We start from the raw sequence: 13,287 nt of genomic DNA on the forward strand, positions 1-13,287 counted from the left end.
GACAGCATATCGACATCGATAGCGATTTTAAACAGAGTTAGCATGCCCACAGCTGCAATCGAATATATGGTCTCACTAAATGTTAACGATATATCATCGATATTGTTAGCCCAGCCACCCCCGCAGAGAAACACCGATAATGAGAAGTGTAAAGTTATTTACCTTAAAATGAATCTATTAAATTTATAAAGTGTAAGACACTTGAACATAAACACAAATATTTCGTAACCAAAATGACGTCAAAGTAAGTGCATTCATTAATAAAAAGATATAATACAAAAACTGCGGTGAATTTTTCGTGCGTGGGTATGTGTGTATGCAAGTGCCTTTACCTTTGTGTACGTGTATTTGTTTGTGTGGCTTATGTGTATGTGGGGGTATTTCACTGTGTTTGTTTTGAGCTGCAGTCTCTACACACATACAAAGATACGGCATTATGCCAAGAAGAAACCAATAATAAGCTGCTGATAAGCATACGAAAGGGTATGCTTGTAATGTGTCTGTGCATGTGTGTGTATTATAAGAAAAAATGGTATTCAGAATAGAATTATGTATATTATATACAAATCAGATTATCGTCTTTAAAGACATGCATGAGAAATTTAGGAATAGTCAGTTTGATTGAAGAATATTTAAAATGTATATTCATATACACACATAGATATATAGTGTCTACATCGATCCCGAGGTAAATAGTCAGAAAATAATTAACTTTGATGATGGTAGACTGATCGTCGACTACGAAGTAAGCCGTATTGGATATTTTGCTAAATATACTTATGAATATTATGCTCGAGACCCCTTATTTGACACTGAAGTCACTAGCTAAATTAAATTGGCGTTACGCGTAATCAATGATAATTAATTATGTACTTGAAATGGCTGAGTACCGGCAGCATTTCCAGGGTCGTAACATCACGTGTCAATATTTCAAAAATTGCTTGTAAGCCATTCAATTGTAGTTTCTAACGAACACCTCTTGAGCTCGGGTTCAATTTGACAAGATGAGTTATTCATTAAAAGCTTGGCGAGCTATTCTGATGAATAATACTTCGGTGGGAGGATACAAAGCCATCATTAGGTTTTAATATGAAATCAGTGATTTTTTTTATTTATTGCTAACTCATAGCTAAGAGCGATTCGAAACTCGTTTTCGCAGCTTTTAGTCTTTAAAATATGAGAAGCTGCGGTTGAGAAAGTCAGTTGCCATTGTGGCATGTGTAAAAGGGGCACAATGCTTAAAACGGTGAGTTTGCGGCAAATCTTTACTATTACCGAGATTAATGTTTCAATTTGTATCGTACATACATATGTACATATACCTGAAGTACATTGTGGCATTGATAGTCCATGCAGCATTTGCGGCACCAGCCACAATTGTGCCACGCATCCAGAGCGATAATGGCTTTCAACTGGAGCCTCAGGATGATCAATATACGTTGAGGTATGCCTCTATTCAAATATAATCGATATGTTTAATCGATGGGATCGATTATTTAGCATACGACATCCGGATGGCAAAAGTTGGCGCGAAGAGACGGTGCAACTGACTCCAGCAGGTGTGCCGGAAGTCAAAGGTATAATCAATCAGGCTTTTGATGATCGAGGCGCCACCTTGTTGGTCACCTACGAGGCGGGGCCTAATGGATATGTGGCCAAGTATAGATATAAAAGCAATAGCCAACCCGAAAGACCGATATATGGAATACTTTTAAGTTCAACTCTTTTAAAGGTAGCAGCCGGTTGAAAGTTTTGTATAGCACTTTACTTAATAAAAGAATAATATGCTATATGTAGTATGCTCATTTGCAGAAAATTAATGAGCTTGAGTAATACTTCTTGAGCTAGGATAGATTCGAACAATGAAATATATCGCAAAGGCTAAAAATTCACTATACTATATACATATATATTACATATGCATAATCTAGTGCTATTATTATGAAATTTTGTACACATCGATATATTTTTTAGAGCCTCGGCTTATCTCTCATCTTGTTTTAGGTACTTGTGCACGTATTTTGAATGCACTTTAGAACATATTTTGTCAGATGCCTAAAAGTATGCTATAATAACTAGCAAGTAACCATTCAAACTTGTCCAAGCTGAATTTCAAATACACTTACACATGCTAAAGATTACCACAGTAAATTTCAATCTCTCTCTTCTTCTGTCACGCTTTCTGATAAGCACATATCGATATTAGTTTAACGATTGAATTTGAATTGTGTTGGTTGTGCTATCGATTACAGTTGACCCTCAAAACAGTTTCGTGGCATTCAAATAATTAACGCTTGATTTGGCATGCAAACTGATATTCATATACATTAGTTAGATCGTAAATTAACGGCGTAGTAGACAGTAATTTCACCTCACGTCACCTTCGTCACTACCCCACTCCGCACCTGCTCGGCTCGTTGTGAGAATCGTGAGCAAAATATCAAACAATGCTGCGCGGCTGTTTGGCACCTCATATCATATTTATCAGCCAGCCAGCTGGCAATTCAGTTGACTTTCTGTGGCACTCGTGTATTGACCGACTTATCATCTACGTGGTGCGGGAGCCGATAAGCCGCCACGATGCAGCTTTTGGCATGAATTATCCAGCAATTGCTTGAGTTTCTCTTCCTCTCTCTTTGTACTCTGGCAAAATGTTTAAAGAGTGGCGGAAACCGAATTACAAACGCTGGCAGCATCATCAGCAGCAGCAGAAAAAACAAACGCTACGGCAGCTACAGCGCCGAATGCTTGACAGGTGCCACTGGCAGTGACTCTCCAACTGTAAGAGAGGTTTTCATTAATGCTTGATCAATTCTCTTAATCTTCACAGAGAGACGATGATTGTGTTTGTCTATGACACAGAGTGTCTGAAGGACGAGGCAGATGATCCGATTGCCGCGGTGCTCTACTTCCATCCCAGCTGGGTATCGGACACACAGAAAGTAGCCCTATGTGGCCAGCTAATGGGCACCTCGTACTTCCTCAAAGATTGCTTCTTTAAGCCTCGGATTCTGGCCTTGCAGAACGGCAAGTTCGTGCTCAAGGAGTTCGGCCGCTTTACCTTGGTATGTCCGACACAAATCTCCAGAGAATACATTTCGTATTCAATTATTTGCTCTCTTCCTGTGTTACCTAGGCCGTGGGCACTGATCGCAATATTGGAGACGAATTGCTGGAGCATCGGGCGAATCTGTTGAGCTCACTTTTGAAGTTCTTCCATCGGGACTTGCAGTCGCTGCACGATCAGTATGCACAGCCCGCACAGCAGCACAACCGGAATCTCAACGAGAAGCTGTATCACATATTTGAGACATATCTACCCATGCTTCAACGCAATGGCAACACATTCCAGAATGTGCCAAAGTTGCGTATGCCCAAGGTGAGTGCCCGAATGGGCTTGCTAAATACTTCATAAATCATTTCGAAAACCCGCCCACAGACCGCCAGCCATATCTACCTGGAGGCCATACAGACTCTGCAAAGCTGTCAGCAAACAAAGGGAATTCTTGGCGGTGCTATTCTCTACCACAACAAGTGAGTGTCTCAGTAAACATCTTTTCAGTCTTACTAATCTCTCTTTCTCTCTATCTATCAACCCCAGAGTGGTTGCCTCCCAGCTCGGAGATGTGGTGACGAAACAATTGGTGCTTACCGATCCCCGTCATGTGCGCACAACGGCCGAGCAGCTGAACATGCAACAGTTTCACATACCGCACGGCGTGCAAATGCTGGTCGTCTATGTGGAGCAGGAGCAGTATCGCAAGCTGGTCACGGAGGCACAGCGTGCGCAGAATCTGCAGACGACAACCACGCAGCTGGGCCAAGGGTCACTTCCATTCCAATATGCGAAGCGTAAGCTGAAGCGCGACAAGTCGCTCATCTTCACCCATATACCTGAGGAGGAGCAGGCGACGTCGACATCGGAAACGGTGGAGCTGCCCACGGCTAGGCCGAAGTCAATGAGGCCAACCCACTTGCCGTTGCGCTTGAAGAGCTTGCATAGCAAGGAGCTGCCCGAGTCTGGCATTGCTTCCATCAATTTCGATGAAACGGACTCCTATCCCGAGTTCATTGGCCGCACTAGCGTCTGCAATACGCCAATGACGGAGAACAAGGTGCTGCCGGTTGCTAATGTTATGTCTATATGCGCCAATCCTGAAGACGAGGATGCTGATGCACATAACTCAAATGGCAAGGTGGCAACAGGAACGGCCTCGTCGTCGCGTCGTAACTCGCTCAAGCAAGATGTGGAGAAGTTCTTTCAGAACTTCATCAGCAATCCGCACAAGCAGCTGACGCGTCGCAAATCCTCAGCCGATTTGCAGGATGCTCTGCGTGCCATTTCCAAGAAATTGGGTCACATCACACACGGCTTCAAGACGGATGAGAATCGCAATGGCAATGGTCACGCCGATGGCAGCTCCGATGCATCTCCCGACTTCATAGAGAATGATGAGCGCAGCAGCTCACGTACGATTAGCGATCCCACCTATCCGGTTTTCAATGCCAACGGCCAGCAGATATCACGTAGCCTGTTCCAACAGTTTCTTGAGCAGTATCGCAAGCTGTGGGGCGTGGCCAGCGAACAGGCCGCACAGGACGCCGAGTTGGCGGCGCTCGTTGCCGAATTTCAGGAGTTCAACATGGAAATACAGAAGCTGGATGAGCACATGAGACAGCAGGCTGCCGAGGCATCGGCCTCGGAGGCCACTGAAGCAGCCGATCGTAATCTCAACATAACTGCAAAGACGCCGTCAGATAAACGGGCCATGTGTCTGCCCCTGAAGTCAGCGGGTGAGTGCGGCAATATGGAGACGATTGTCGCCCAGCGTCGTAATGGAGGCGCTGGCGTCCCCCTGACACCGCTCATGGCTAAGCTCTCTGTGCTGGCGCTCAACGAGACCACGCCCATCGAGATACAGACGCCGCTGACGAGCAGTAAAGGATTTCCGCGTCGCAGCTCGCTCAAGTGCGAAGATGCCGTCGATGCTCTCGCCGCATTCTCCAATGCGCAGCCAGCTGTAGCAACATCCTCGACGGATGGTCTGCAGCGCACGGAACTCTACGTGTGCGGGCAGCAAAATATGACTTTGCTGCTGCTAATGGAAGAGGGCTCCTGCTTTCAGCAGAACATTGTACAGAAGATGGTGAGCTGTCTAGCTGATGCTCAGCGTGCTGATCCTTATCTAATGCTTCGTTTTGATTTGCAGTTTGACATTTGCGTAGCGAAATTTCCGCACATGGAATCTCAGTTGAATCAAACGCTCAACGTCAATGTGGAGGGCGATAAGCGGGATTGTGGCAACTACAGCTTCATGTGCATCGATGCCAAGTGGGATGCACTGCAACGCAATGGGCCGTGGAATCCGCTGGAGCTAAATACGCTGGAGAGCATGCACTGCGATCTGAAGCAACGGAGCGAACAGCTCACCGATTTAATACTTCGGTAACCCAATGGAGTCATTAAATAAAATATGAATATTGAATTTGGATTTCTCTTGACAGCTCCCATGACTCGGTCTTTTATGGCTACAGGTGCGGACGCACCGAGTTCTTCTACAAGGAGCCCACACATCAGATCAATGGCATACCACCGCCCTCGGATCCCATTGGCAACATTCAAATGCGCGCCAAATCGCGTCTGGAACGTGATCATTCCTACATGCTCTTGTAGATTTCGGATTAACCATATGCATAAACAAAACAAACAACAAAATACAAATTACAAAATACTCGCATGCTTAGCCAAAAAAAAGAAAAAAGAAAAAAAAACATACATAAATGTCCAGATCTAATGTGGATGCTACTATGCAGCCATAAAGCCAATTTAATGCCATCCGTTCTAACTGTAACTTACTTTGCCATCTCAGTCTGTGTTTGCATTGAGTAAGGACAACTATTATCAAGTTTTAAGCATATTTTAAATAACATTTATATGTGAGTGCAAACGCAGCTTTTAGCTTAAATTTGAATAGTTTTTATATTATTGTTTTTCAACATTTCAAAAAGTACAAAAGCTTATTTGTTTTTCTTTTTATACATACATATTTATAAAATTGCCAGCAAATGTTATTTAATTATAATTCGATTCTGTTGCAAAATGTTTGTTATGATTGCGAATTTCGTTTTCAATATTATATTTTAGTTGTAGAAACTTAGATATTGCTATACGTTATTTTGCAAACGAATCTTAGTGCCAATTTTAATTCAAAAGCCGTCAATGTGTATAGAAATTGCTAAGTAATATTATATATATATTATATTATATTATATTGTATGTGTGTATATTTAACGGAGTCGCAGCAATTAGGAAACTTGTGCAATATACAAATATTTTGCGATTTTATGTTAACTTTAGCCCAAATACATTATGAATACAACTAAAGAGCACAATTTGTGCTATATACATATAAATTTACATAAATGATATCAGATCACGATCACTATTATGAGACGTGCATGAGTTTTAAAGATGAAAATAAAATAAATTTAATTTAAAATTCCCCCCAAATAATGGAATGTCATTTTCTGTGGACAGTTACTTGTACATATAAAGTCGAGTCTCGATAATTCGCACCCCGTTAAATCGAAAATCGTGATGAATCGAAAAAAAATTCTACCTTCTTGAAAGGAATTCATTCCCTCCGAGTCAGTGTCAATTTGTTTGTGCTAGACATCACATATCAAGAGACAAATATCAATTTTTTGTGAAACTTTTTACGAATATCAAGAGACAAATATCAATTTTTTTTGTGAAATTTATTAAGAATATCAAGAGACAAATATCAATTTTTTCTTGTGAAACTTATTACAAATATCAAGAGACAGTGTCAATTTTTTTTTGTGAAACTTTTTACAACTATCAAAAGACAAATATCTTTTTTTTTTTTGTTTTTTTGTTAAAAATATTAAGAGACAGTGTCAATTTTTTTGTGATACTTGTCATCACATATCAAGAGACAAATATCATTTTTTTTTTTTTTGTGAAATTTATTACAAATATCAAGAGACAAATATAATTTTTTTTGTGAAACTTTTTACAATTATCAAAAGACAAAAACCTATTTGTTTTTTGTGTTACATCAAGAGACAGTGTCAATTTTTTTTTGTGATAGTTGTCATCACATATCAAGACACAAATTCAATTTTTTGTGTGTTACTTATTATCAAATATCAATTTTTTTCTAAGACAAGATGGTGAGTGTGAATATTTTATGAAATTATGTGTGCTGCCATTATAAGATCTTTTGTATTCGATGAACTTTCTACAGCCTCAGCATAGGGAAGTAGTACCAGTTCGCATCAAGCTGCCTGCTTCAATCCAGCCGAATTTTGTGCCCCCGCCGGGCAAAGCCGGGGAGTACACCAATAAGATACACCATATCAAAATGTATCTTCTGGAAGAGTTGCCGCATCATGACTTCTCATTGCCTTTCATGGAGCCGGTGGACACAGAAGCGCTCAAAGTGCCCAGCTATTACACAGTCATTGAGCACCCAATGGATATGGGGACCATTATTAAGCGAGTGGAAAATAATTATTACCACAACGTGAATGAATTGGTATACGACATCAGACTTGTGATTAGCAATTGCTTCAAATTTAATATGCCCGGCTCCCTGGTCTATCGCAACGGGCAGGAGTTGGAGGAGCTATTCAAGCAGGTGTACGACAGTCTGCCAAAGGGTGAGGAGGTGCCTTGCAGCAAAGAGCAGGCCGAAAAGTCATTGACGATGCATCAATGTCGGTGTCGGTTGCGGAGGGTGCGGGAGGAAACCGACGACCTGGAACAGGATGCACATGAGCTTTTTGCCGAAAAATGGTTGCCCGTTGCTATAGACCTGAACAATCAGAATATCAAGGCGTTGGAAGACTTTGATGCACGGCTGCACAACATCCTCAAGCATTGCAAAGAACATAGCAAGCGTATTCTGGATACATACGATTACGAATCCAGTCGAATTCGTGAAGAACAGGCGAACAAAGGTGCTGAGAATGCAAATGATGAACTTGACTACAGTCTGCGCGAGTGCCAGAAGCCACCGTTCGATTGGGAGGATAGCTTGATCGATTCCCTCGATGATACGCTCATGTGCCTCCGGCAGGATCTGGCCAAATCTCGTCGTCGTGAGCAACAGAAGGATAAGCTCGGCTACAGTGAGTGTCTCTTGCCGATCTTTATCAACGCCCAGATTATAGCTGAAGGTCTCTGCTCGCAAACTCATATGCCGGACTCTTCCGATGAAGACGAAACTGATCAGGATACTGTTGACGCCATGGAACGTGAGCTCATTCGGAAGCAGTTCAGTAAGCTCATACTCGAGTCCAAGTACGATGTAATGCACATCATCGAGCAGGTCGAATACCGTTCTGACCGCAAGTACAATATGGTGAACTTTAGCCCGAAGACAATATCGTTGCTAAAGAAAGCTATAATGGGCCATCACATTCGTATGGAGGCGGAAGCTTCGGCGCAGGCAATGTGTAACTCAGAAAGTGAATTTGCTACAAGTGATGACAATCCTTGTGGCTACAGTTTACCACCAGTACCAAAACCCTGTTATTTTCCAATCGAGACCATGTCCGATGGTACGGATGTAGGATTGTCAAGCGTTTCTGACTCCGATGTGGACTCGTATCGTTACTCCGATAGTAGCGAGGGGTGTGATGAATAATTATGTAAATAAAAAGTATATTATTTAAAAAATAATCGCATTAGTAGTTCACTACGTTTATCGAAAAATGATTGATTTATTTCGCTTTCATTTCAAAATTTTGTGTAGTGATTTTTTCTTTTGACTTATTGTTAATGTTTTTACTATTTGTTCTTATCAAAATATTCATATTTTTCTGCTTGCTTCGAATGATAATGTCGTTCATGCATATGGGGCCTATGATAATATTAATAATTAAAATTGTTCTCTTATGGTACCACAATGAAATAATTCTCAAGCGTTTTCTTTGTCCAACTATGCGTATCTCTAAGGTCTTGCTTAATTTGCGAACGAAACTAATTATTTAATTGTAAGCATATTAGATAAATCACACAACAATCTTTGCTGCACTTTGCACTCTCACTAACTTCGTTGTAGGCTGCTAAAAACTATATGGATTACATCTATTTATATATGTAAGTAAATAGTATATAATAATATATGTAGGTGTGTGTGTGGGTGTAGTATGATTAACATTCTGGCGTTTTGTTTTGTTTTTTTCTTTTTCAATTTAGCACATTTGACTACTAAGCTTAGTAATTAACCCGTTGCTGCCGTTGATTTAGTTTCTAATCTCTGACCAACTATGCCACAATATGACTATTCTTGTTCAGATCAGTAAGTAACTCGGCATTCAAATCCTCCCCCTCCAGCAAATCGCCATTGAGTGAATGCGGAATGCTTGTGGACAGCACCATGCCACGCCCACCGCCGACACTGCCGCCACCAGCGCTGCTTGTGCCAATGGATATGTCATCCGGAGGCGAATTGCGACGGCGTTCGCGCTCACGCACAATATGTGGCGCCTCGTTAAACTCGTCTAGTTCATCCATGCCTGACAAGAGGAAAACCATTTGAGTCGATTATAGGGATGGATCTAACGTATGCACTTACCTGCATATTTGGTGCCCGCGAGCAATAGATATTGCCCGGCACGATTGGGCCACAATAGTCCGGTCATTACACAGTAGGCCATGCAGTCGGCCGAGTTGGTGATGCCCTGCAGCAGCTTGTACCGCCACATGGGACTCACCTGCAACGCCACAATAGCCACAATGGGCAGGTAGATGAACCACACCAAGCTGGAGGCGCCCAAATGCAATAGAAAGTCCAGCTTCTTGCTGGAGTGCTCATACTTCATTGTATTACGCAACTCATAGAGAAACCACATCATGAACGAAGTTCTGTTGGTTTAGTATAATAGATTATAAACAATTGATTTTATATAGAAATAGTTTCGATTAGCAACCTACCGCAGTATTAAAACAATCCAGCCTGGCCAGCTCTGGTACTCATCGCTATCGGATATGATATCCACTTCCGTCTGAAACAGAATCAATTTTAATAAGAAACAAAACATATCAAAATACATTGTTCGGAACTTACCCGATCCCATATGTAGAGAAATACATGGAACGCACAGTATGGCACCCAGATCGACATCAATATGATCCAGCCGGTGCGGCTGATTTGCTGTCGCGTCACCGCCCAGCCCTTGGCCAGCAGCAACAGAATCAACATGAATGTGGTGCGGCTGAGTATGTCCAAAACATCCCCAGCTGCCTGCATATTGGGCTCTCCGACCCCATTGGCCGCATATCGAATCAGATGTGCCGTAATCAAAGCCAAACTCACAAATTCACTGACCAGGCTGAGCGTGAACAGCTTGGTCACCGGATGCTTCTGGCGACGCACAGCATAGATTTGCATGGGCAGCAGCACAATGTAGACCAACATAAAGATGAGATACATTTCCAGCAGATTCTGCTGATCGTACGGATACTGATAGGTCAGCGGATGTGCGGCCGAGTTATTCGGATGCACATTCACCAAGTTGATGTCATACTGCAGAGTAGTGAGCAGGCTGCTGCTCCGATTGTTCAGACGGGCGAAGTTCTCGTGGGCATGCCACTCACACGTGCTGCGATTCCGATAACATGCCACCAATGCCACATACCAAAAGCTGAAAGAGAGAGAGAGAGAGAGGACATTGAGGCAAACATCAGGTAATTTGATATACATGTATTCAAGTGCTGATTAAATGAATCAGCAATCAATCTCACTCTGTGTTTTATAGATAAAAAAATTGCAATATGAAACAGAGAAAAAAAACGAAACAGTAGCTACAGACATATCTATATGAATTGTTTGATAAGCTGTCGTCGCTTATCAGGCAATTGTTATTGGCTAATATCTAGGCTACCCACCGTGGTTCCGCCTCCAAGTCTATGACGTAGGTGAACTGATGTCCGCTAATGACATTCGACGGTGCATCCTCGTCGATGCACAGCTGATTGTGCGGGCAGGGCACGCGACGTAGGAAGTCCCGTTTGCCCTGGGGATTGCAATCCGGATCGTAGACAACGTGCTGCAGGCGTGCGAACATGCGCGAGCAGGCACTTTCTCTATTGCGAAAACTGCGATTGCTGTAGAAGTCGACAAACATGGACTTGTCCAGCACAACGAGCGTGACGGGCGCACTGTATGTGTCCGGAGAGGTCACATTGCCGAATATATAGCCATAGGACTCACGACTGCGCGGAGTGGGCAGATCGGCCTTCTGAAAGCCAAATTTGATGAGGAACTGAAAAAAGTCGGCCGTGTGGAATTCGCCGCTGATGTGAGTCGTCGACGCCGGCGGTGTGTGCAGCGCAAGCATCACCAATAACACTAGCCATTGTATGTTGTGGGAGGCGGGGGATGGCACTGCTGCTTGTGGTGTAGCTGATAATGATGCTGCGTACATTGCAGACCTTATCACTGTATTTGTTTTTATGCTGCCAGCGTCGCGAGTTTGTGTTGCTTTCTCATCAGCTGCTGTCGTGGCAGCTGAAGTGCAATGACACTGCCAAGGTGGCGCACTTTTGTGCATTCTGTGCGAATTCGTTAACTATTTTTGTTTGTGGAAACTTCCACTTTGCTCAGTTTTGCTCTGTTGGTCTTCTTCTTTGTCGATTGTTTCGCGGAAGTGGACAGCACGCAAACATGTTAAGTTGTGGCCACCCAGAAAAACATAACATTGGTGAAAATGTTAACGGCAACGCGCAAGCTTTCAAGATATTGGTTTTTAATTTAATATTTACAATTATGTAAATTATAAAATAAAATTTTTGAAATTATAATTAAAATGTGTAGATGTGTTTTGTTTAGTATAAATGTACGTAATTGATTAGTTGAGGCACACAATTTAAATTTACAGATCCATAACAGAACAGAACAAAAGTGTGCACGCAAGTTTGAAGTAACGATAATGTTAATAACAGCTTAAGTAGACGTCGAAAATATAGTCAAATAAAAGTATTGTGCTTCGAGCATTTGCTAATTTAGAAATATTTCTGAAGCTATTCACAAAAGCTTATTAGTTTTCTTAAGTGACATCTATGTTTCAAATTACTGCAGTTGCAGTACCCAGCTTAGCCAACCTAATATTTTGTGAGCGCCTGGACTTTGCATGAACCATAGATGGCGTTCTGAGCACACAAGAAATATAATCGCACAATTTAACGTCTTTAAGGTTGAGGCTCCTTTTTAGTTTTCGAAATTCCAAATTGCTGTCGTAATATGCGATTATCAAACAATAAGGGTCATCAGTAGAGTGATGTATTGCACCCTCTTGAATGGCCGCATTAGCCACAGGCAAACACCTCTCCTCCTCCAGCTCCATCACCTTCACTTCCTCACTCGCAATTCAACAATAAATTTCAATAATTCTAAAATTTATGCGGAAAGAGAATGATGCTACCCTTTGGCGTTTATGCAATGCCAACTTCAAAGTCTGCAGTGTCCGGAATTACCGCTTCCTCCCTCTTCCTCATCTCTCAATGCTTTTCTTTGCACCGGCCAATAAGCGGGCATCCCCCTTTTCCATAAATATATAAATGTGTATTTGTGTATATGTATAATGCATGCGTCGGTGGCGACAATCCCCGCATGGATTGCGGTTGCCATTGATGCTGCGGAAGTTCTGTCAAGGTGCAAAAGAGCTTTGCACGTTGACAATTCCTTTGAGCTTTGATTACTGTAAAGGGAGCGTGAAGGGTTTGATTTTCTTCTGAATAAAAAAAAAAAAAAATATTAAAATCTGTTAAAATATTGAATATTCTATTGTGATTCCATGCTATACGGCTTAAGGGTGGCTCCGGCTGGCTACGTGTTTCTCTTGTTGTCCAAATAGTACTGGAGCTCCTTGCGCATCTTAAATTCATTATTGATGACGAGGCGAAAAGAATTGTGAAGGAAAAGTTAACTCTCCCATCGCATTGTTGACAGTTACAATTCGGGTTCATTCATATGTGCGAAATGTGTAGCAACAAAAGTCGTGAGAAATGTGTAACGAGGGCCGCTTCTAGAGTTGGCCTCGTTAGCAAAAACTATCTATTGCAAATGTTTCAAGGGACCCGAGAAAACAAAATAAATAGTTCAATGAGCAGACTACAAAAATATTAAATACGAAATGTGACTGGGTTGTTGTTCTACCCTGCACTTGTGAATGATGAAAGGGGGTAGATAGGTTTTTGTTTAAATGTATTTAGAAGAAAACGTGGTGGACTATATAAAATATATATATATTCTT

The 13,287-nt window shown here is 42.0% G+C and overlaps 4 protein-coding genes across 5 annotated transcripts; 3 read left to right on the top strand and 1 right to left on the bottom strand.

Annotated features, from left to right (window-relative positions):
- The first annotated feature begins 66 nt into the window (after nt 1–66).
- LOC6580241 lies at nt 67–5,725 on the top strand. Of its 2 annotated transcripts, none has more exons than XM_015164149.3 (7): nt 67–244; nt 2,831–3,065; nt 3,137–3,379; nt 3,440–3,534; nt 3,602–5,147; nt 5,211–5,446; nt 5,506–5,725. In XM_015164149.3, the coding sequence occupies exons 1-7, from the start codon at nt 234–236 to the stop codon at nt 5,672–5,674; spliced, it is 2,535 nt and encodes an 844-aa protein (XP_015019635.1). In that variant the 5' UTR covers nt 67–233; the 3' UTR covers nt 5,675–5,725. The 2 variants fall into 2 exon arrangements, with proteins under 2 accessions (XP_015019635.1, XP_002006095.1); XM_002006059.4 differs by lacking the exon at nt 67–244 and adding an exon at nt 2,497–2,755.
- On the top strand, nt 270–1,820 carry LOC6580240. The gene is made up of 3 exons (XM_002006058.4): nt 270–1,246; nt 1,329–1,444; nt 1,501–1,820. Exons 1-3 carry the CDS (start codon nt 1,217–1,219, stop codon nt 1,745–1,747), a joined length of 393 nt encoding a protein of 130 aa, XP_002006094.2. The 5' UTR covers nt 270–1,216; the 3' UTR covers nt 1,748–1,820.
- A 1,307-nt stretch (nt 5,726–7,032) lies between the features above and the next one.
- LOC6580242 (transcription factor GTE9) lies at nt 7,033–8,743 on the top strand. Its single transcript, XM_002006060.4, has 2 exons — nt 7,033–7,197; nt 7,272–8,743. The coding sequence occupies exons 1-2, from the start codon at nt 7,195–7,197 to the stop codon at nt 8,673–8,675; spliced, it is 1,407 nt and encodes a 468-aa protein (XP_002006096.3). The 5' UTR covers nt 7,033–7,194; the 3' UTR covers nt 8,676–8,743.
- On the bottom strand, nt 8,720–11,834 carry LOC6580243. The gene is made up of 5 exons (XM_002006061.4): nt 10,922–11,834; nt 10,101–10,677; nt 9,968–10,038; nt 9,609–9,898; nt 8,720–9,549 (listed from the first exon to the last, which is right to left on the bottom strand). The coding sequence occupies exons 1-5, from the start codon at nt 11,584–11,586 to the stop codon at nt 9,299–9,301; spliced, it is 1,854 nt and encodes a 617-aa protein (XP_002006097.2). The 5' UTR covers nt 11,587–11,834; the 3' UTR covers nt 8,720–9,298.
- Between the last annotated feature and the right edge of the window lie 1,453 nt (nt 11,835–13,287).

Source organism: Drosophila mojavensis, unplaced genomic scaffold (genome assembly GCF_018153725.1).
Source record: "Drosophila mojavensis isolate 15081-1352.22 unplaced genomic scaffold, ASM1815372v1 contig_80, whole genome shotgun sequence".
Lineage (NCBI taxonomy): Eukaryota > Metazoa > Arthropoda > Insecta > Diptera > Drosophilidae > Drosophila > Drosophila mojavensis.

Bases quoted from the DNA above. Each gene is read 5' to 3' on its own strand.
- LOC6580240 (XM_002006058.4), top strand. From the start codon at position 1,217: ATGTGTAAAAGGGGCACAATGCTTAAAACG. The intron at 1,247-1,328 runs GTGAGTTTGCGG...ATATACCTGAAG, and splicing joins GGGGCACAATGCTTAAAACG to TACATTGTGGCATTGATAGT. The intron at 1,445-1,500 runs GTATGCCTCTAT...TCGATTATTTAG, and splicing joins GATGATCAATATACGTTGAG to CATACGACATCCGGATGGCA.
- LOC6580241 (XM_002006059.4), top strand. From the start codon at position 2,652: ATGTTTAAAGAGTGGCGGAAACCGAATTACAAACGCTGGCAGCATCAT. The intron at 3,066-3,136 runs GTATGTCCGACA...TGTGTTACCTAG, and splicing joins AGTTCGGCCGCTTTACCTTG to GCCGTGGGCACTGATCGCAA. The intron at 5,148-5,210 runs GTGAGCTGTCTA...TTTGATTTGCAG, and splicing joins AGAACATTGTACAGAAGATG to TTTGACATTTGCGTAGCGAA.
- LOC6580243 (XM_002006061.4), bottom strand. From the start codon at position 11,586: ATGCACAAAAGTGCGCCACCTTGGCAGTGTCATTGCACTTCAGCTGCC. The intron at 10,678-10,921 runs GTGGGTAGCCTA...TCTCTCTTTCAG, and splicing joins GACTTGGAGGCGGAACCACG to CTTTTGGTATGTGGCATTGG. The intron at 9,899-9,967 runs GTAGGTTGCTAA...CTAAACCAACAG, and splicing joins TGGATTGTTTTAATACTGCG to AACTTCGTTCATGATGTGGT.